This window comes from Rhododendron vialii, chromosome 10a (genome assembly GCF_030253575.1).
Source record: "Rhododendron vialii isolate Sample 1 chromosome 10a, ASM3025357v1".
In the NCBI taxonomy this organism is placed as follows: Eukaryota; Viridiplantae; Streptophyta; class Magnoliopsida; order Ericales; family Ericaceae; genus Rhododendron; species Rhododendron vialii.
In genome coordinates, this window is record NC_080566.1 from 10,552,773 (window position 1) to 10,575,817 (window position 23,045).

The 23,045-nt window shown below is 37.6% G+C and overlaps 3 protein-coding genes across 15 annotated transcripts in view; all 3 read right to left on the reverse strand.

Annotated features, from left to right (window-relative positions):
- Window positions 1-3,744: 3,744 nt before the first annotated feature.
- On the reverse strand, window positions 3,745-5,662 carry LOC131302876 (exopolygalacturonase-like). Its single transcript, XM_058329670.1, has 3 exons — window positions 5,145-5,662; window positions 4,369-4,555; window positions 3,745-3,788 (listed from the first exon to the last, which is right to left on the reverse strand). The coding sequence occupies exons 1-3, from the start codon at window positions 5,652-5,654 to the stop codon at window positions 3,745-3,747; spliced, it is 741 nt and encodes a 246-aa protein (XP_058185653.1). The 5' UTR covers window positions 5,655-5,662.
- Window positions 5,663-7,676: 2,014 nt separating this feature from the next.
- On the reverse strand, window positions 7,677-9,877 carry LOC131302877 (exopolygalacturonase-like). Its single transcript, XM_058329671.1, has 2 exons — window positions 9,737-9,877; window positions 7,677-8,021 (listed from the first exon to the last, which is right to left on the reverse strand). The coding sequence occupies exons 1-2, from the start codon at window positions 9,875-9,877 to the stop codon at window positions 7,677-7,679; spliced, it is 486 nt and encodes a 161-aa protein (XP_058185654.1).
- Window positions 9,878-21,824: 11,947 nt separating this feature from the next.
- Window positions 21,825-23,045, reverse strand: part of LOC131303340 (uncharacterized) — a 58,580-nt gene continuing 57,359 nt past the window's right edge. For all 13 annotated transcript variants that reach the window (XR_009191965.1, XR_009191974.1, XR_009191969.1 and 10 more), the window contains 2 exons: window positions 22,189-22,472; window positions 21,825-22,133 (listed from right to left, as the gene is read on the reverse strand). The gene's annotated coding sequence lies outside the window, so the exon portion shown is untranslated. The remainder of the gene's footprint in view (window positions 22,134-22,188; window positions 22,473-23,045) is intronic.

Below are 23,045 nucleotides of genomic sequence, written 5' to 3' on the forward strand. Positions count from 1 at the left end.
AAGGGTAAACAAAAAGGTCACATATATACACAGCGGTTATACGTCTTTACAATTCCTCCCTGCTACAACTTTTAAATCTTGGTGATGAACTCCTCTCGTAAATGATGAGAGTACAATCGTTCAAGTTTCTACTTCAAGATATTGCTTTTAACGGTTTTCCACAAGCGTTTACTTGTCGCACAAAATGTTTTCACAAGATATAACCCAATCGTATGAGTTTACCATTAACGGCCTGAATTGGTCCAAACAATTTAAATGAGAGAACAAGGGCCTCAAAAAGTCTTCCTACTCGAACATCAATACAAACACCTGGTGGGCTACAAGAGAGTAAAATGGTTAAGATGAAGAGTCTCAACGCTAAAGAGAGCAGACTTCAAGATAACACCCAAACAAAAAGGAGAGTAATTCTATGAAGTGCAAATAGCAAATAGAAGCGCAACGCAAACCGTAAGAATATCAATCAGTAAGAAACTTATAAACTTCACATAAACATTCCTGCCAGTTGAATAGGCATCCATTACGTGTATAATAAAGGCAAAACCTATTCATTTGGAATCCACATCTACCCAAACAAAGCCTAGAAGGAAAATGAACAATTCTGTTTCGTAAACCACTACTCAATGGACCCTCATTCAATGGTGTTGGGAGTCTGATCCGCCTAAGGTTCAACCCTTTTTCCTTTTCCTATTTATTCGATGTGTGACTCAATCTTTCAGACACGTTTGTAACAAATGGGCAGCAAGAAAATAGAGAATAGCGTTACCAAATTAGGCTTGAAGATGTTGTGGACAACGGAGGCGCCAGAAAGAAGCGAAACAATAATCATCGAATTTCTGGTTCATTTCTCACCCGCACACTTGACTTGCGGCACCGTTCACATGAGGGAAATAGTTTGAAGAAGTTGAATGAGGGGAATACTTCGGATGAAGAATTATTGCCTGATCAGATGATCGAGAATCGAGTTCGGTGTTCTCCGTGCGTTTCGTTGGAGCCCTGTGTTTTTGAGCGATAGAAAGATGCGTGAATCAGAGACACGTTTATAGTAATTTTTTACTGTGGCCTAGAAAGCGTGAAACGGTAACACGCTTTTTTTTAACCTTGGCCGCAAACTTTGGGCTTATGGACGCGAACTTTTGTAGCGGGTCCATCTGGATTAATGGGAACTCGCCCTTGTGAAACGCGAGTTAGGCGTAGAAATGGTACCCACTTGCCCATTACTCTAGAGTCAAGATAAGAACTTTAAGCGACGACGCTGTTTTGAAACGCCACGAACAAAACTCGCACCCTTCGAATGCGATTTACTTATGAGCTCGAATCAATTCCTCGATCCCCTCTCGTCTCTACCTCTCGGTACTCACCATCAATCAAGTTTTTCATAGGTGGTGTTTTTTTTTGTGGTAATTTTAACGGTTGGGGGCTAATTTGAATTAGACTATATTTGGAATGTTCCTAATCTTGGTTGAATTAAGATTTGATTACAATAACGAATGATATACCTCTGGTATGAATTAGTTCACGATTAGGAATATATCCATGTAGCTTTAGGATGTCTTGAGAGTTCAACATTCCTTCCTTCTTTAGCGGGTATATTTTCGTGCTACCAAACCTCCTCTCCCTTCTCTCTACTTTCTCTACGTTTCCCTTGTTATGGTGCGCCCTAAGTGGGGTGAGGCTGCTGCCCTCCACCTCCCCCTCCCCCTCCCCCTCCAGTCGGCCACCCTCCTCCACCATGCCGCCCCCTCTCAACCCTCTCCTCTGTTTCTTTCTCCCTTACCGCGCCAGATCCAACATCCTCCATCTTCCCCTCCCTCGTTACGCTATGCTTTCTAATTCTATTACTTTCTCCACAGGTATTTGATCTTTGCCGGAGAATGGGGGCTCTTGCAGTTCTGTTTCGGCGAGGGAGGACTCCACCTGCACCTGAAAACCTGGACTTTAACCTGAAGGCTCCTAAGCGGTCCCTTGAGGACCAGGAGGACTTAATCTGAAGCCGATCACATTGGCACTGATGTATTATTATCTCTTGCCACTTTCCAGTTAAAGTTAATAATAAAAGTTGAATCAAACTCCTTTACCATTTGGAGAAGGATATCTTTATACACTACAAGTTCATTTTCGTTCAATCCCAAATGTTTTTTTCTTTTCTTAGAAATATATGAGACCAATCAAACAAATCTTCATGTATTGATTACTAAACATGAGCAAGCATTCAACCTCACGAATTATGACTTCATGAATAAACTGCCACTCGTCGTTACACTATTTGTTCTAATTAGCTGCTCTCAACTTCAACCTGCTATATTTTGGGCATTAAAACATAAAGAGTCGCAGCTATCGGCCAAAGTATTCTTTCTTTACAGTTGGTTTATTCAGGGAAGTGAATCATCCTCGCTGAAAAACCCTGTCACTCAGGCAACAAGTCTCCAAGCTGGATGCATGATTTCATCATCTATAAAAAGGCCTCAAGGACCACATCAAAGTCATGAGTTCTATGATAATCCCCCAAAAGTGTAGATCATTGCAGTATACACACCTAGTCAAAGTACGCTTCCAAATTCGATACATTTTATGAAAGCTGTAGGCACTACTAAAATTTCTACATTGGCATATGATATTTAAGAAGGGGAGCTTCACACCTGCATTATGTAGTCGACCCTTTTGAACATGCTGTATATGACACCCATCATGACAGAATATTCAGGAATTTTAGGTCCATGAACATTAGAAGAAACAATCTCCTCCTGAAGATGAACAAATCCAACTGTTACGGACTATATTGGAAACCAATCTGAAAACTATAATGTTGCCTATGCTGGTTGCATTCGCAACTACAGATTGTCATGCACCAGTTAGTTCAAAGGCTACTTCAAGCCCAAAACAATACTTAATCCAGCCCAGTGGTGGTTTAATACTCAACCAAGAGGTACGCATGGTTCGCATCAATATAGTAGTATAAGTGGAAGAAACAACCAGATATTCAAGGGGAAACTCAAATGGAGAAAAATATCAGCTAGAAAATGTAATAATACAGACCCGTATAAAGTGGACATACTATTTGTAGGTATGGATTCCAGCCACCAAAGCGCAAAATGGAGCCTGGCCCCTTATGGCGGAGCTTGGTAGTTGTGAGATACTTGTATTCATTTATGATAAGGCGGAAGTGAGAATACGGAGACAAGAAATTGCAGAAAACGATAAGTTAAAGCTGGTTAAAAAGTAACAGGACGTCAAAATAAGTTAAATCTGAACAGAAAAAGAAACTAAAATGAATCTGTTAAGGGTATTAAAGAACAACACAACATCATGCTTTGCTAGCTCCCACCGGCACCGCTGCACTTTACATTATGTGTCACTTGGCACCACTAGTCATAATTGATGATTACAAACATATTCTATAAATGTTACTCTTTCATGGTTTCCTATGCCGAACCTCTGGATCGATCTTCTTCCTTCAAAGACAACAGTATTTTCCATTTTTGCAGGTCAAAAAACCATTTGAGGTAACACATATAAGTGAGATCAATCAAATTATTCACCAAGCCATTGCAAATCTCACCTAGAATGGTATCAGATTCGGATGCATTAACGTTTAGTATATGCTTTGATCAACGCCATTTTAAAGTAAAATCTAGGGCAGTAACCAATACACAGGTAAAAATGTGAACTCATGGCCACTATTGGAAGGTCAAAAAACATATTTTCTAAATTGAGGATGCACATAACAGTAACACATCCCGGGTTCCACTATGGTGCCTCAATATGCTCAATCGAGATTTTTTCATCACGATCTGAATTGTTCAATTTGTAGAGTATGTTGAGTAGATCATTCATAATTTTTTTTTTAGGAAAAATTGATCAGATGTCATTAGTCCCTTGGTCAAACAACATTAATTATAAAAAATGGATGATGATCAGTATAATTTCAAAAATGTGCTGGGAAACAAAACTATAATCCACCAATTATATATGATCGGTTAAGACAACTTGAGACCACTAATTAGCATATCATTAGCACAAACACAAACTTAAAACTACTACTACAAACTAAAAAATCTATAATCCACTAATTATATCGATTGATTAACAAAAATTACTCCTACAATTATTAAAAGTACTCTAGAAACAGCACCAAGCTAAAAAGACGCCTGTTTTTTCACCGCTTCTCTCATGATGCTGGTGAGGTCCACACGAAGATAACTGATGTGAGATCCATTAGGATCGTGACTGAGAGGTTATAAAACATGGTGTGTTTTGAAGAATCTATAAATGAACAGAAAATCTATGGAAGTTGTGCCAAGAATAAATTGACGAGATCGAAGGCAGCTAGCTATATGCAACTGGAGGGGATTTGCGGACCAAAAGATTGACCTCGGACATTAGAACAAGAAGAAGCAGAAGGAGGTCCTTGAGGGCCATTGTAGGACAAATTGATGTTCACAAGCTTGATGTTTTGGCAAGGAACAATCCCACTGCATTGTAGGGAAACTGCAACTTTTGAGCTTGAACTCCCCCATATGTTCCGGAATGTAACATTGCTTATCTGAACTTCTGAATCCTGTACATAACAAATGCAAGTTATGCAACAAATAAACTTATCATCACGATTGTCTCGATGTGCATGTTTTACGTACTTAGTAAGTAATTTTAGAGCATTAAACCTTAGAATGTTCGTTTGGTGCTCTATGACCAAAAAGAGTAACACTCACAGGATCAATGAAGCCAACCGACAGAATTCACTCAAATGGACGTGGGAGAAATTGCATGCAGAATTAATGGATGGATGATTGAAAATTTACTTGTGTATTTTGAAAAATGATTTTAGTAGTAGTATTCTAAATGAGTGTATCATGCATTGTTTAGAACATGAGAAAGCTTCTGTAAATCAAAACATAACGAGCATATGTGAATTCATGTTCATTTTGAAATAGTCTATGACTTTAGAAAGATATTTTAATCGGTGTTGATTAAAAATCTTGACTCTGCCACCAATCCATCTCTTTTTTGCCCCTCATAAGTCAATGAGTCAAGAGCAAGACGTGCACGTGCCAAATTGGAGCTCCAGGAACTATTGAATAATTTTTGGATGACTCTTTCAAGTGAAATAAGGAACAATCTAGAAAAAAACAAGTTAGGGCACAACATACATCGTCCTTGCAATAAGGCCGCGGGCAATACTGTTGATCGATGATAATAGGGTTGTTCACGTTATCCATGAAGATATTTTGGAACATAAAATTCGAAGCAACGCTAGCTAGAGAAGGGGCCCACGTCTTGACTCTGACACCGTTCTGGGTCCCACTGAAAGTACAGTTTGTCACTGTGATCCCCGTCACAAACTCCTTAGGCGACCTCCCTAGGCTCCCGACGCTGATCCCGTGGCCAGGGCCGCACGAGACACCAGAGATGTCGATGTCTTGGCTACCCGAGACCATGGAAATGCAGTCGTCGCCAGTGCCGATGATTGATCGGGTGATCCGGATGTTGGTTGAGCTTCCGATGTGGATTCCGTCGGTGTTGGGACTGCCTTCTGGGGCTGAGATTCGAATGTGGCTCATGTTCACGTTGTTGCATGCGAATAAGTTGAAGTGTGAGTTTTTGCTGTTGATTGACCTCAAGTGGTGCACCCTCGAGTTGGTCACGAAATCGAACCTCATTGACTGCTCCAACCAATGTGAGATTAATTAGCACAACAACATACAGTAAAATAGTTACTAAAGGTGGCACACGCGCGATGCGTGCGCGGAATTTGCATGTTTTGTCAAAGTTTGATTCATATTTTGGCAAAATCCTACTTAGACACGCATCATGTGTGCCACAACCTCTAGTTAGCTAGCAATAAACTAAATCTGTTGGTAGGAAAAAAAGAAAAACATCTATGGGTGCAAACACCAAAGATGGAAGACCAAATTCCTACTAACATTCTTCGGCTTTTGACTTCAGGCAATGCCCAAATTCCTACTCTTTCTACTTCTTGCATGGAATCATTGAATCCATGTAAGTAAATGTGGGGAAAAAAACTACCATTGAAAACTACTCTCTAACAAAAAAACGTACGTAGAAATTTAAAACAACTCTGTCATATATAACTATCAGAAAATCTTTTTTACGGAGGGCTCCGTGAACTGAGAGTTACGCAGTTCAATCGTGCACATTCAAAGTGTTTTTGGACGGTTCAAATTAGAAACAAATTTTGACCGGTAAAAAATAATTTTTATCGGTCAAAATTAAAAACAAATCTCAACCATAAATTGCGTGAATGAACGACTGTGATTGCTCCGCTATGTGAACAGGTAAAGCTAAACTTGTGTAAGTTAAAAACTCTTTCTACTTTATTTCTAAACTTTTTTGACTCATTGAATCTGTGTACTATGGGGAAAAAGCAATGATGAACCAAGTAACCGGTAATGATACTCACATAGCAGAAATGCACAGATTTATATATGTGTGGGGCTTATTACGGATCCCATACAAATTATTCGAACCGTTAAGTAATTGTAAATAATTTTTTCAAGACCCTTTGCAAAAAATAAGCTAATCTAATATCTATAGTTATTCAATCCAATCATATAACTTTTCATTATCCTAGAATCCAAATGAAAAATTAAAAAATTGGATCGAGCATCTACATGTATCGGATTGATATGATTTTTTTTGCAAGGACCCTTGAAAAAATATTTTTACATTTATTGAACGGTTCGGACCATTTGTGTGGGACCCGTAGTGGGTCCCACACAGGATCTGTACACAAAATCTATGTAAAACTGTTGTGTGAGTGGCAGCGTTGTTAAGTAAATTGCATTCAAATAAGAAAACACGGAAGAGGGCAAAAACATTCCTTCTTGATTTTGTGTGACCTAGGTTAGATTATTTGTTAGGACTTAGGAGTTACTGGATGGGGAAAGTGATGAAGCAAATAAGGAGACATACAGTAACTGGTAGAGTTGTGTAATTGCAAGGCTTAATTTTATGAACGTGGGGTAGTGTTCTGATATTTTACTATTCTGCCCTTACCTTTATTAGATGCAGAGCGTTTGTAAAATGTAAATTCTGGGAAATTAGGATTTGATATTTGAAGGTCAGAGAGCAGCCACTACATTTGCATAGAATATTGAATGATGATGATGATGATGATGATGATGATGATGATGATGATGACTGATTGATTATGGTGTAAGTGGTATACTCAATAATTAAAAAAAAAATCAAATTGATTTGGTAAATCCTAGCCAAAAGAATTCATTGCTAGAATACGAAAATTACGACTCCGATGTCGCCTTTCTTAGCTTTTTCCTATTCAATTCTTATCTATAAATCTATTGCTTGTTTAACCGCTTAGTAAATACTACTAGAAAATTATTTCCGTAAATACACATCCCCCTCCCCAAGTCTTCTAGTAAATGGGAAAAAAAAAAATTACGTTTTCATTGTTTCAATTTGGTCCCTGTAGTAAAATATGTCATCCACTTCAAACATCAATTGAAAATGATGGACGGGCTAACTTGAAGCAGAAACGATAGTTAAAATTTCATAGAAACAAAATTATACTTACAAGGAAATTATTCAAACTTAAATTGAGTATGATAGATACTACTTATGAAAAAAAATTGGAACAAAAGAATGTTTCACCTTTTTAAAGTCGCCCCTTTTCTGTAAAAGGAGAATACGAATGAAGAAAATCAACTACTACAAAGAATGGCATAGAAAAAACTTACTACTGGAAGAGGCTTGCAGTTAGGGTTGGAGTAGCAATCATTGTAAGGCCAACCAGAAGGACCTTGGCCATCCAAAGTGCCACCACCTTTCACCACCAACCCATCGATGTATTGAAACCCAATCCAATGGTCAATAAAGAACATACGAGGATCAGTGGAGGCCTTAATTATCCCTTTTATGATAAACACTATCGGACCGTTGCATGGGCCTCTGAAGATCACTGAATCCAGCGTGTATGTTCCCTTTGGGATCACAACCCTGCTCTTCCCTTTCCACATGCATGCTCCACTCCAAGCTCTTAAAAAGGCCTATATATGAATGTATATCCAAATTTTTGTGTTAGAACATTAACAATAAAAAAAAAAAATGTATTGAGAGTTAAAACATAGGTGTTGCGCCCCGATTTTATTTGACTATGGAGTGGTGGGGCAAATCTAGGTATCAACAATATGGATTATTCATATATATTATGATGAAAAGGTGGTGCACAATAGATGAGGCTCTTGTAGTGTGGTTGTTTGAGCAATTTGTGAGAAATGATGGAATATAATAAAAAGAGAGAGAGAAACTCATTTATTTCCCGTCTTATTCAGTAATTAGGCAAAAAGGATACGAAGTGTTATCTTAATTATCTTGCTCGTTAAGGGAATCATACAAAGACTTGCGTTAACATTGCAAGATCCTCACGACGGCTTTAGAAACTATGAATGTAAAAAGCAAAGGGGGCGTTGCGTTTGGTAATCTTTTTGTTTTCAGTTTTTGATTTTTGGTTTTACTTTTAGGAAAACTAATGAAGAAAATTTGTTTGGTAGCAAGTTTCTACTTTTTTGTTTTTCATAAATTTTTTTAGAGTTTTTGTAAACTATGAAAACTACAAAAAGGTGTTTTCACCAGTTTTTTTTTTTTATTTCGAGAAACACAAATATTACCAAACATGTTTCTTGTTTTTGTTTTTATGAAACCATAAACCTGTTTCTACTTTTAGTTTCTTAAAAACAAAAAATTGAAAACTGATATTTTGGTGATTCCTCGTGATCAAATCTGGAAAGTGTATATGCTCAAAGCGCCTATTTGCACAATCATGAAGTGCGCGCAATAGAATTACATCTATCACTAGAATAGTGCATGGGTAGAACTAAGACAGACCTAAAAAAAATAAAGCCTGATAATTAAACAGATCGAATGTTTATTTTTGTGATATCAGTGCGATTGCTCATCCAAATACAAAAGAAGAAAAATAATGTCATCCATAAACAGAAACCCCAACTCATCTACTACAATTTCCACCGAAAGAAACCCACTCGGCAAACTTTCATGGAAATGTAGGAAATTAAAAGATGAATCTTAGGCTCGTTTGTTTGGGCGTAAAATGTTTTTCGGTAAAATGTTTTACCTATTTTCCGGTGTTTGATTGTGTAAAAAATTAGGAAAATATTTTATATGTAAAACATTTTCCATCAATTGGATGAAAATGACTTACTCTTAATCTTCCGTAAGTTATTTTCCGAAATGAACCCGCTGCCTTCTATTGCATTTCTAACTGCTCAGTCCTGACCCACGTTCAATTTCAATATTCTCAGATCTTTCCATCGTTTAAGCCCTCCCCTCTTTCTTTACACTATTTTGTTGATTTCTGAAAATATTTTCAAGTGCCAACCAAACATCGAAAAATAAAAATTTGAAGTTTGTTTTCTTGAAAAATATTTTACATTGTAAAACATTTTACATCAAAACAATCGGAGCCTTAATATCTCAGATTCATTGAGGGAAACTTTGGTGGGGTAAACCCTAGATGTTATGCACCACCCTATTGTTCGAAACTTTGAGGGAAAAAACTTTGGAGGAGGTTATTGAGAATGATCCTTTACATATCTTTGTCAAAAAAAAAAAAAAAGATGGGTGAGGGAAAAATGCTATATGATCATGCAAATAACTGTGAAAATTAGCCCAAAGAAAAAAAAAAAAACAAATAATTAAGTCATAAATCAGATTACGAATACAGTAGGAAAACGTCATCTCTTACCATGGTATTATCAGTCTTGCCATCTGCAACCGCACCATAACTCGTTACATCAAAAATCGCAGGTGCCCGACCTCCTTGGCCATGGGTGGTACTGCACTCCAAAGCTAACATTAACAAGACAAATCTCCATCCCAAAGCCATTTTCTTCATCATCATCATCATCATCATCATCATCCTCCTCCTCCTCTCTCTCTCTCTCTCTCTCCTGCGTTTGTTTCACCTCTCTGTGCCTTTTTTACATACAAAAAAATACAAGCACATACAATATATTATGATGGGGAATGGAATGTGAAAGGACAAAAAAGGCTTTTCAATTCTTGCAAAGATTCGGTAGTTTAAATATCTTTGGTGTGATTATTGTAATTGATATTGTTTCTATTCCAACCCAACTGAAATTTCCATTAATTTATGCAAGTGCAATAATTTTAAATAGGAAATAAATATCCAAACAATAATGTGGCTCAGCTGGGTTGTAGTTGAACAGCCGAAGTCATACATGGGTTTATAGTTAGACTACATTACTATTATTCTTCTCAAAAGAGTATAACTGTTAATACATTTATGGGTCCACATATTAAATGGATTAAAACAGAATGGTAAATTTGAGAAATTAATAGAATAGCAATTAATAGAATAGTAAATTTGAGAAATTAAGGAATAAATTCCTAAAAACCATCATCAATAACGATATCTAGGTTTTGCAAGTGGAGTGGTAGACAAATGGTATGTATCATGGAGTTGTATCATGTATTCTAGCTCGTGTATTTCACCGGGGTTCAAACCTCACTAATTCCAACTAACAAAATTGATTTTTGCCCAGAAAGAAAACTATACCCAAGTTGGAAGGACGACGACATTCTTATGCATCTTCTACGTCGGTTTTCAAATTTTCCACATTACACTTCCCATGTACATTCAATGGTAGTGATTGGGCCTTAATGACATACACTACAGTGTACACACAATATACCTAGACTTTTTATTGAATGGCTCATGGTTTATCAAAAATATATTTGACAGAGAAAAATGAAATCACCAATCTGTTACAAAGGACCCTCCAACACTTTCCTTAAAGTTAAAGAATTAAAATATTTGACAGAGAACACAAAAAATATGAGAGAGAGAGAGAGAGAGAGAGAGAGAGAGAGAGAGAGAGAGAGAGAGAGAGAGATTAGAGGAGTTTCTTTATTTATAGATTTTTATATAAATTTTGGGGCTATTCTCTATCTGGTCTGTGTCCATGCGAAGAGGCTTGGCCATGCTCCAGGCATTGAGAGGTAAACCCTAGATGTTATGCATGTTTTCTTCCCTCCTAATCTGGACTATATAGTCATATAGAGCAAAAACTTACAGAAAAAACAATTTTTTGTTTTTATTTTAAAATTGATATCCAATATGGATGGACCACCACCTCTTGGATGATTCTACGTACCCATGTACGTACATGTACCCTTAGGACCATGCACCAACTCTTTCCTTGAACAAAAAATATATATGGATGGACAGAGAACGTACACCAAAAAAGAAAAGAAAATGAGTGACAAATCCTATTTGCTCAACTGTTAAAAAGAAAGCAATGGAACAACTCACCTTAATTTCTTGTAGTTTGGAAGCAGATTTAATTAGGTGATTTTCAGTGGTGTGGTGCCGACCAAGAGAGAAGGGGGGGATGGTGGAGGGAAGGGGAGAAAGTAGTAAAAAAGAAGAGTAGTAGGAAAAGTTGTCAAAGTTTATATATATATACAGAGCTTTGACTTTGGAAATAGGAATATGTTTTTATTACTATTACCTTTTTGAGCTTCGGCCTTTGGAAATCACAGAAGAAGATACACTCCTATGTTGTTGTATTTCTAGGGGAAACTAAAATTCGGATACTTCATGAAAAAAAGGTTGGAAGAATGAATATATATATATATATATATATATATATATATATATATATATATATATATATATATATATATATATATATATATATATATATGGTAAATGGGTACACCGATATTTTCTTTTTGCATATATAAAAGGCATGATTTATTTATTCTTAACCCTCGATCTTTTACACTACAACACCGAAATGGTAGTGAAATTACTTATGGGGGGAGAGATAGAGAAGAAATTACTCCAAAAGTGCTACACGCACAACGGTTGTGCAAAACTCTTTGCACAACCGATCTTTACCGATTCATTATTGTAATGAACGGTCCAGATTCACTGAGGAAATAAATAAACTATTCGCACGAATAGTTTACTTAAAATTTGGACCGTCCAAACACATTTGAACGATCAAATCAAAATTTGTTACGCAACACACATAACGATTGTGTGTGTAGCATTTTTGTAAAATTATTACCGAGAGTTGGGAATAGGAAGAGAGAATGGAATGGAAAAGGTAGGAGTGGAATAGCAAAGAGAGGACAAAATTTACTTTTCCTTTTATTGTTGTGGGAAGAGAGAGAATATGCTTTCATTGCAGCTTCTTTGGAATGATAGAATCGTACTTTCGGGCTAGGAAAAAGTCTGGAGAAAATAACAATTAATTAGCATCTCTCAACCATCGGACCAAAGTCATCACAACCATCCATTGAAACTGTCTTTTGTGGTTCTCATACCGTCGTGAATTGAATAAATTATTAAACAAAAACAAGTTTTTTTTTTATTAAATAGACTGCCGCACGTCGTCACACTATTTGTTCTAATTAGCTGCTCTCAACTTCAATCCGCTGGCATTAAAAAAATAAAGAGTCACAGCTATCGGCCAAAGCATTCTTTTTTTACAGTTGGTTATTCGGGGAAGTGAATCATCCTCCTTGCTGAGAAACCCTGCGTCACTCAGGCAACAAGTCTCCAAGCTTGATGCATGATTTCATCATCTATAAAAGGCCTCAAGGACCACATCAAGTTGTAGCTCTCCAGTTCTCCTGATGACGACTTTAGATTAAGTGAAGAAATTATCTTCTCCTGCAACAAAAGTCATGAGTTAGCTCTATGATAAACCCCCAAAAGTGTAGATCATTGCACAACTCACACCTAGTCAAAGTACGCTTCCAAATTCGATACATTTAACGGAAACTATAGGCACTACTAAAATTTCTACATTAGCCGATATAAGACGGGGAGCTTCATGTTGGAAAAATATGTTTACTTTTTGGGATGAAAACCAATAATGAGTGCAACAAAATCGGAACTCAAAACCTGGAAATAGATGGAAACAAATTGGTGATCAAGGCGAGTGTTAGTGTGTGACATTCTGTACTTAAGACAGATTTCGCCCCCGTTACGGTGCTCACGGTTTGCATTAGACGACTGTCTCTCAGCACTACTTGATTGGAATCTCCCCAAAGCAGCACTTCAATTAGAGGGCCTGGCAAACTATCCTATGTTTGTAACTCTCTCATATGAATGCGCTTGAATGAAAAAAAAAAAAAAATCAACCTATAAAAATGAATGAGGGAAACAATATTTATAGGCCAACTCTTAACTTTACAAAAAGTCACTAAGGAAAGATGCACATCTGTTTGTGAAAGACGCGTCCGTCCATGGCGAACAAGTGCCAATGAAAATATGCAACTCCAAAATAAAACAATTTTCATTCACACTTAAAATAAAATATTATATCCTATAATATTTTTCAACAATCCCCCACATGAATGAAATTGACTCAATTACCAATGCAAAACCATGCAAATGACAGAGAGAGTACAAGTGAAAATTTCCTGCATAGGATAGGTAGCTTTTGGCTTTGAACCTTCCCTTGTGAAAAACTATCGAATTTACTTGCTAATCAGTGGACGCGATACCTTGAACTGTTCAGCATTTTGTATAAACCAAGACAATAGAGTTTACACAAAATCTTTCCGAACATAGTTGGTTCTTACAGTTGTGCCCATTTTGGCCCTAGAACACTGATTGGTTCCAGAGAGTGCTTTAGAAAATTCTCACAGAAGCGGCTCCTTCACGCTCACATGGGTGATCTCTTATTAAGGGTATCTTGCTATACCCCACTTAGATTTACCAAGGTACAAGAATCATTAAAAGTTAAACTTAGCCTAAAACACTACAGGCATCACTGTTTTTACCATAGGAATGAGTTGAAGAGATTTCTCCTCAGTGATACTCCAAGTCTCATACAACTCAGTTGTCCCGTTAAACTTAGATCTTGGGATCTCCAATTAGCTAGGTTGGGTTGCTGTTAGAGAGACTTTTAAATAATAGGCTTTAATCTCATTCCCCTCGATGATCATTTGTTCTCTAGTCAAAACTCAACTTGACGGATCCCTTATAAATTCTTTTGACGTTTCATTCTTTAGTGAGAACAAATGTTTAACGGTACCATGTCTACAATATCGAGACTTACCGTTACATGTGATCTTCTATGCCTTTTCTAACTACTGATGGCCATCAGATTATAACTCCTGACATAGAATTGGACCCCGTTAAATCATCCTCTAAGAGATGGCACAACCATTTGCTTATTAGCCTCTTTCTCTAATACAATGAGTTGATCAGACTCCATCGATCGTAGACCTTGCTATACACGCATAAGGATTTCCAAATCATTATTGCACTCCAATTGTATAATTAAATCCGCCTTTGGATTCTTAAACTTTAAATTGGATACTCATATCACCATACTTTATTCTTTAAGTATAGTTGAACATCTCCCATAGTGCAACACGTAATATTGTGAAAATTATAAATATTGTTTCTCCCACAATTCTGAAATTAATTCAGAATTCAACAAAATAATTTTCGTAGTTTATGACATGACACAAACAATGTCTAAACTTCTCTTCATCTCTCGTGTTCCAAGACACAGGAGCAAGAAACAACCCACACATTGAGTGCCTCACCCAATATCGAGTAACTCTATACTCAAATTGAAATGATTTTATGCTTACTACACCTTGCATTCTAAGTATCTTTGCCGATTCAATAGATACTCTTTATAGCATGTAAACCAATTTCACTTTATTCAAAAGTATCTTGTACGGCATAGTTGTTGATAAACCAATCTCTCTCTCTCTCTCTCTCTCTCTCTATATATATATATATATATATATATATATATTACATAGAAGTTGATACAATCTGGTGTATAAGACGGTTCAAGTCACCACATACATGTGTTGTCTAAGTGCCAGTACAGTACAAAACATACCAGGCAACACACGTATGTGGACTTGAGGTCCCGGCCCCGTTCCGGATTGGGTCCTTAAAAAATAAGTACTTATTTGCAATTTTCAAGCTTAAAAATGGTAGCCTTACTGAAATAAAAAAATATGCAATATGGATCTTATTTGATAGATTTCGATGAGATTTATCAAACCCTGCGAAAAAAATTAAAAAATTTATTTTTGTAAGTCCATTATTTTTAAGTTTGAAAATAAGTCCTTATTTTTTAAGTACTTATTTGATAAAACGGAACGGAGCCTGCAAACGCATTATAGGGTTGTAGTTCCCCTTGGTAACGCATTTTGGGACACCATAATTGCTATCAGAATTGGTCGCTTTATAGAACGCATCAAGCACTTTACTAGGTTCTAAAAATGAGGTTAACCAGACATTTATAAATATATATCGAGAGAGATATGGTCTTACGGTTCCAATACTAATCATCAAATATTTTCTAAGAAAAACTTGTTTTGTTTGATCACTTGGTTAGTGAAATCTGATGGGCAAATCTGATCAACTTTGTTTTCTGTACCAATGAACTAATCGGGGATATATTAGAATAGATCACTTTATATCCAATGAGGGATCCCGCACGGGCTTACCGTGCGGGACTCCCCTTTCCCGATCGAATTGCAACGATCCGAGCCGCTCAATGTGTTCAGAACGTGATTTTAAGGGTACCCGCGAGAAATAATCAAAAAAAATTATCGGGAAGGGCTTGATCCGAGAAGTTTTTTACTGAACCGTTCAACAAAAAACTGTTCGGATCAAGCTCTTCCCGATCATTTTTTTTGCTGATTTCTCGCGGGTACCCTTAAAATCACGTTCTGATCACTTTGAGCGGCTCGGATCGTCGCAATTTGATTGGGAAAGGGGAGTCCCGCACGGTAAGCCCGTGCGGGATCCCTTAGGGGAACCGGACTCTAGAATAGATTATTCGGATCCAGATGATGCTATGTCAAGAAGCCCCTCCATGACGCTCTACAACCCTAGGGAAAGGGGAAAGAAAGAAAAAAGAATGGGGGCGGGGGGAGGGGAGGAGGTGCCGGGGGGACGAGGAGGAGATGTCTCCTCCACCCCAAACCAGAAACCCTAATTGGTTTGGTACAGAGAGAAGAAGGAGAGTAAATTAAGATCTCCGAAGATCATTCGGCCAGGACAGCAGGCTGCTGCCTCTTAAAGGGACAGCAGCTCCCCCGCCTCTGAAGAGGAGAGCATCATTGCTTATGCAAAACTTGAGAAGCTTGCTCTCCTATTAGGAAATTCATCAAATAGTTCAGCATCCAAAAAAGTATAACGCTCAAATTCCAATTAGAAATAAAGAAATCTAAGACACAAAAGATGTTTCCATTTTGGATAGAGTTTTGGTGGGAAATTTCAAAGGGAAAAATCCTCTTCACATGGCTATATCAACTGGGAACACATAATTTGCTCTACAACTTCTAGAAATTAAACCAAATCTTGCTGAATTTGTAGATACGGAATTTGGGGCGGCCTTTCACGTAGCATCCGCTAAGGGGCACATAGATATTGTGAAAGCTTTAGTGAAGGTTAGCCTTGAGATGTGCCTAGCTTGGGATCAAGATGGTAATTACCCTCTTCACATCGCAGCAATCAAAGGTTAGGTTGAAGTCTTAAAAGAGTTGGTTCAAACCAACTCCCATAGAGCTCAAGTTAAGGTGGATCAAGATGACACCCTCTTACACTCATGTGTAAAGTACTATCAGTTTCCATGTCTAGTACTACTACTAGACATGATTCCAGATCCCGAATTTGTTAATGATGCTGATAGTGGTGGCCGGAATACCATATTGCATCTGGTTGTTTTTGAAAAACGATTGGAGGTATATATGTCCATTGGTCCTGGTTGCATTTTTTATGGCATATTATTGAACTTTATTTATTAACCGTCCTTTCATATGCATATGAGCATATCAATACTCCATTGGTCTCATATTATTTATTTGTAGAATGAATTGATTTTTTAATAAAATACTACTACTAAGTACTTTCCTAAATATAGCTAGTCTTTTTTGGTCTTTAAAACTAGTGTGAAAAAACTATAGTAATTTATTCACGAAATCAAAGTTGATAATCTCGTACCAACAAGCATATCTTTTCCTTTAGTTGAACTATATGTACTAGTACCAGTGTATTTTGGATTTATTATAATATATATTTTGTATGCATGTCTAGATTACCAATTCCATGTTCTATTTCAACACCGGTATGATACTTACTGACTAGAGGACTTGGGTCTAGTGCAGCAAACGCACTATGGGGTTGTAGTTCACCTCGGTAAGGCATTTGGAGATACCATAGTTGCGAACTGAACTAGTCACTTTATAGAATGAGCCGAGGACGTTACTTGTACTAGAAGACAAGTTACTCAAGCATTTATAACCACGCGATCGAGAAATATTTTGTTCTACAGTTCATCCTCTGAATCACACTACATCAAATTGGTAAAAAAAAAACTTATGCTGTTCGATCACGTGATTATTAGTGAAATCCAATCAACTTTATTCTCCGTACCACTGGACTACTTGGCAAACTCTTTTGAAAATCGATTTGGATCAAGATGATGGTATATCTAAAAACCCTTTCTAATTCGAAAAGTGACGTTAATTATATGACGGATGAAGTATTTGTTGAGAAATGGCGGAAGCAAGAGAGTGCCGAGATTCCGAAAGAACCCACAATCACAAGCAAAAATAAAGTTTAACGAAAAACAACACAAAGATCAGAACATGCAAGATTTACGTGGTTTGACCAAAATCGGCCTACTTCCACCAAGAAGGTCCCGTTCTTCACTATGAGAGAATTAGTTACAAGTGAACACTTGAATTTGAAGACCCAACCCCAACCCCTTATGCCTTATACACAAACTCTCACCAAGAATCCACGTCTCACAAGCCTAAGGCTTTTTTTCTTAAACTTGCATACACACACTGATTGTTCAAGCAGCAGCAAAATAGAGGTGAATGCAAAAAATAATTGTGGGCGAACGGCGCTGGATATTCATTTGCGATCCGGAGGAAATCCAACAGGTTCGGAGATTCAAGAGATCTCACTTAACGCCGGGGCCAAAAGGCGAGCACAGACTATTGTAGAGGTCGGGGTTGAGGTTGAGGAGCTTGAGCGCGAACAGACTATTGTTGAGGGTGGGGTTGAGGTTGAGGAGCAGGAGCCTAAGTGGCTGAGTAAGAGAAGGGATACGTTTATGGTTGTAGCTTCACTGATTGTGGCAATGGCATTTCAAGTTGGGGTGAACCCGCTGGGCGGTGTTTGGCAAGACAGTTCAGAGTCTTCGGACGGACACGTAGCCAGGAAAGCTGTACAGTACTTGCTGATACCAACCCCTACGCGTACTACAACATAATGGTTGCAAATACGGGTGGATTCCTTTTGTCTCTAACGGCCTGTTTGGATGCCGGAGTTGGAGGCCGGATTTGGAGCCGCCCGGATATGATCTCCTGGTCCCACTCAAATCCGGTGTTTGGGAGTGAAAATGGGAAGGGGGATTTGAGTCTCTCCCAGATTCTTCTCCACCTCTTCCCTGATTCTTCTCCACCTCTTCCCGGATTTGGTAACGACAGGGTGCCCCCTGTCGTTGGTGAAGCGGGGGCGATATAGACTGTTTTGCCCTTGCCTTTTATCTTGTATCACGACTCCATCTGTTCAAACCAGACCGGAGAGAGAGAGAGAGAGAGAGAGAGAGAGAGGAGAAGACAAAGAAGATTACCGCTCGTCGCCGGAGCTGCTGATCTTCGGTAAATCTGTGGGTCACTGGGTTGGGGTCGTGGTTTTAGATCTGGAATTGGGAATGAATATTGGGTTTTAATCCTATACAATCGTTATCTTTCTTTTTCTTATCAATGGGCTTTGATCCATTGGCTGGGATACCACCCCTTTGATATACCATACACGTAGTAGTTTTCTTTTTCTTCAAATCACATGCTTACAATCAGTTTTATATTTTTTTTCCCGAAAAAAAATTAAAAAATCATAAATGAGGTTTAAACATTTTTAAGATTTAATAAATTTATTTTTATCCCCCAATTAATAATAAATATGCATTTATTTTAATTATAATAAAATTAACATTTTTGTCCATTAAATAACTAAAGGGGGCAATTGAGTCATTCTACACTTTATCCCATCATATCCACCCTTCAAATCTCTCTTCTCAAAAAATCATCCAAACATCTCATTATAAATCCACAATTCTTAAGAGGTGGGCCCACCCTTCTTAACATATCACCCCTCATTACATATCCACCTTCAAATCCCCCCTCATTACAAATCCACCCAAAACAAATCCTTCATCCAAACGGGCCGTAAGTACAATCTTACTTTAGTACTCATTTACACTTTGCCAGAGCCACAAAGGACTTATCCATGGACTCGAGCTTCGACCACAAAGGGCTTACCGACTAAGGGCTATCACGGGTGGATTCTTACGGGCCTTTATATGTGTTCATATTCTGTGGATCACTGTGATGACAATTTTATTGCTGCGCAGGATTCCCAAGGTCGGAGTAGGTAGTACTATATCCCAAATGCTCCGCCGCTTGTTTGTGCCCCCGTCAATTCCTTCGCGTTTCATTCTTGCGAACGTACTCCCTAGCCATGCGGGATACTTAACGCGTTAGTTACAGCATTGCACGGATTTACAAACAATGTATACAGGAGTATTTGATACGCCTTTAATTGAGTGTACTAGTTCCAAATATGTTTGTTAAAAATCGATCTCCATAAGTAAAACAAGGAGATTTCAAGAAGACATCACTATTCAACATGTTGCGCTCAATTTTTAAAGGAGAATGTTACACATTAAAAGCAATGGTCCATATACCTGGAAAAATGTTTCTGAATTCTACAGGGGACACTGAATTATTACCTACGAAAAAATAGCTGATTTTATTTTTTGGGTAATTAAAAAAAAAGCTGAATTGATCGTTCAATAACTTTAAATCTATCTAAATAATTGGTGTCATCTTCAGGTCCATAATACTTACACACCACGCCGTCTTGATATTTTCGGGGCTCGAAGAATTTTCAAAGTTTGGGCCCCTTAATTACTTTTGCGAGTAAAAGAATAATAATAGTACTAACTCAATCTAGAAACTAGATAAAATCCCCTAAAGCAGTGATTATCATAAAAAGTTAAAAACTATTATTAATACACATAAACGTATCCTCTTACCCCAAAAAAAAAAAAAAAAAACCGTATCCTCTTTTTGGATTTATAGTAGCAAAAGTAGAATACATTAGCATAACCAATCTTTCATGCGATCTTCTTTTCAATAGATGACATATGGAGCCCCTTTTTTTTTTGGCCACACGTTATACATCAGCGAGGATGGGGAGTTAGTAATTAAGTTAATCAACAAAGGATTTGCCTTTCAAAAAATATCCACAAAGGATTTAGATGTTGTCCATAACCTGAAACCACAAACGACTTCGACGGGGCTCAAACCCTGACCTCCCTTGTGGAAAGACCAGAAAATACCATTGAGCTACAAGCCCTTTGGCAATGACATATGTAACCCACTCAACCGTTCTTGTGATATACCGAGCAAATATAAGTTTTGATCAACTTCAATTTTAAAAAGCTCCTTAATTTTAAGATCAGCGCCCCATGATCAAGCCCTGTTGAGTTGAGTTTTTTATTAATTGAAATAGTGTAGATCCCACCACAAAGTAATGTCATGCTTATCAAAAAGTGTATTGCAGGAGTGAGACCCACACCATTTCAACCAATAAGAGAGGGTAATGTTCACCCTCTTTTAAGGTGGGTGAACAAAATTGCACTCGAGCATGACTACGGTCACCGCATGCAATTCGCGGTGACTGGTCCACCACACGTATATTGGAGCCCACTTCGAGCTCCAAAAAAATACAGAAAAATATTCATAAATTTTAAAATAATATTTTACGAAACTTTGTAAAAAATCAGCTTCAACGGATATCGGTAGATATATTTTTTGAATTTATACGGATGAAACTGCAAAACTAAACAGTTTCATTCCTACGATTTTCGAAAAATATACCTACCGATATCCGTTGGAGCTGATTTTTTACAGAGTCCCATGAAATATTATTTTGAAATTTATAAATATTTTTCTGTATTTTTTTGAGGCATGCGGTGGACTGGTCCCCAGACTTTCTGATTGCACTCAGCCCTGTTCATCTTGCCTCAAGGACTATTGTGCATCTCAAGTAACAGACGTCCCGCAATTCAACCATCGATGCCCAGAAACAAAGTTGGGCAATGATCATAACTAATAATTGTTCGAAAACACAAAATGCAGCAACACTCTTGAACCAACAAAAATCTAAACCCTAGATTCTCTAAACTATGATACACAACAGAAGTCATTGATCGGGCAACCACGATCCGACCTGTATCTTGATTTTAAATGTAAGCTTACACTCAAAAAACATCAATACCACTCAAATTCTAGGCTTCCAATCACCACTGTATATGATACTGCAAATGACAAATCTCTGGAAATTGACGTTTAAATTTAGCTGATAGCAAGAATAGAAGAACAAAACCACTGCACTTAATTTAGAAATTAAGTTTCCGTGCTATTGTAATTTGTTTCACAGATTCTTAGGTTCGATATCCTTGTTTATCCATGTACTCCCGAACTGTTATGTTGCCTAAAGCACAATTTCACCCACGCATACAAGTCTAGCCAAACCATTTCTTCCCATTTTCCCTTTCCGGGAAATGATAATCCCAAAATTGTTTTCGTTTGTGCCAAAACTATAGTGCATAAAAGTCTTGTACCATATGCATAAAAGTCTTGTACCATGTACCATGTGCAATGTACAAGACTTTTATGCACTAGAATTTTGGTACAAACAAAAACAGTTTTGGCATTAGCAACACTCTTTCCTGTTAGCCAAATCGATTCACTTGATGAAATGATTGACAAAATGCAATGGTGGTGTTAACCCTAATCAGCTAATTGAAGAACACCAACATAGCAAGGAACAGCAAATCTAGCTAAGAAAAAGAAGAGCACTGATCCAAGCAAATCTAGCTATTCAAAACAATTGTTACATTTCTATTTCCACGTATCAACATGATTCCACCCTCTTTATTCCTAAACATGAAATGTTGGGCCCACGCCAAGAAGGGAGGATGATGGGTACATGTCGGTGCCCATGCCAAGCCTCGTCAATATTGCCAATCCGGATGCTTGCCCTGTACAATTCAACTCTTCATTTAGAGAGAGAGAGAGAGATGAATTGTGTAGTACCCCTCCATTTGCCAAAGCAATAGCCATAATGGCAGCAGACTCCATGATCCATGACCCATGACAGAGGATTCCACATAAAACCCAAGAACTTGAGAAGGTTGCTCTCCTGTTAGGAATTTCATCAAACAGTTCAGCATAAAAAAAGTATAGTGCTCAAAATTTCAATTAGAAATAAAGAAGTCTAAGACGCCAAAGATTTGGAGTCTCTTCTCTCCTTTCTCTGCGGACAAACCTTCCCTCGTACATTTTAGCTGCTTGAAGACTTCCTCGATCGGAATGTTCTCCTAAACACCATTGATACGTAACAAATTCAATTAACAAAAAAAGATTGGTGTAAAAACTCGTCTAGAATGTATCTTTGATATTGTAAGTAGATTGGTATTGGGGCTTGAATGGAAGATCCAAGCCATATCATTTCCATAAATTGAAAATTATAGGATTTCCAGAAAGAGCAAAAGTTCTATGGAATGGGCCCTTCAAGGCCTTAGGCGTACAAAAACTCTAAAAATTCTCATATATGTGTAGAAAAAAACTACCTAAAATTTCAAGTTCAACTATTTTTTCGTTGCGCGTGTAAAGTCAACTTTCAGTTCGCTCCAGATTGGGTCAAGTATTGGCACTTATTTCTGCCTGTATAAAGATGACATTTGGTTGGTCAATTTCAGCCTGCATTTTTCTAGAATCCATTTTGTACGTAGTAGGACTACTGCTTTCGCATTGACTTATGCCTTGCTATAGCTTGAATGGTGCAACCAAGCCAACCCTATTCTGTGATGAAAAGAAACAAGGAACTTACATTATCAACTAAAAGAACATATTACCATCTTCTCCAAAACAACCTCACAAAAAGAGAGAAC

Excerpts from the sequence above, each read along its gene's own strand:
- LOC131302876 (XM_058329670.1), bottom strand. The coding sequence starts at position 5,654 with ATGAGGTTCGATTTCGTGACCAACTCGAGGGTGCACCACTTGAGGTCA. Across the intron at positions 4,556-5,144 it reads GGCCTTATTGCAAGGACGAT|GATTCAGAAGTTCAGATAAG; the intron begins GTATGTTGTGCC and ends TGTTATGTACAG. Across the intron at positions 3,789-4,368 it reads TTCTTGTTCTAATGTCCGAG|ATCGTGATGAAAAAATCTCG; the intron begins GTCAATCTTTTG and ends TGAACAATTCAG.
- LOC131302877 (XM_058329671.1), bottom strand. The coding sequence starts at position 9,877 with ATGGCTTTGGGATGGAGATTTGTCTTGTTAATGTTAGCTTTGGAGTGC. Across the intron at positions 8,022-9,736 it reads GCAAGACTGATAATACCATG|GCCTTTTTAAGAGCTTGGAG; the intron begins GTAAGAGATGAC and ends ATTCATATATAG.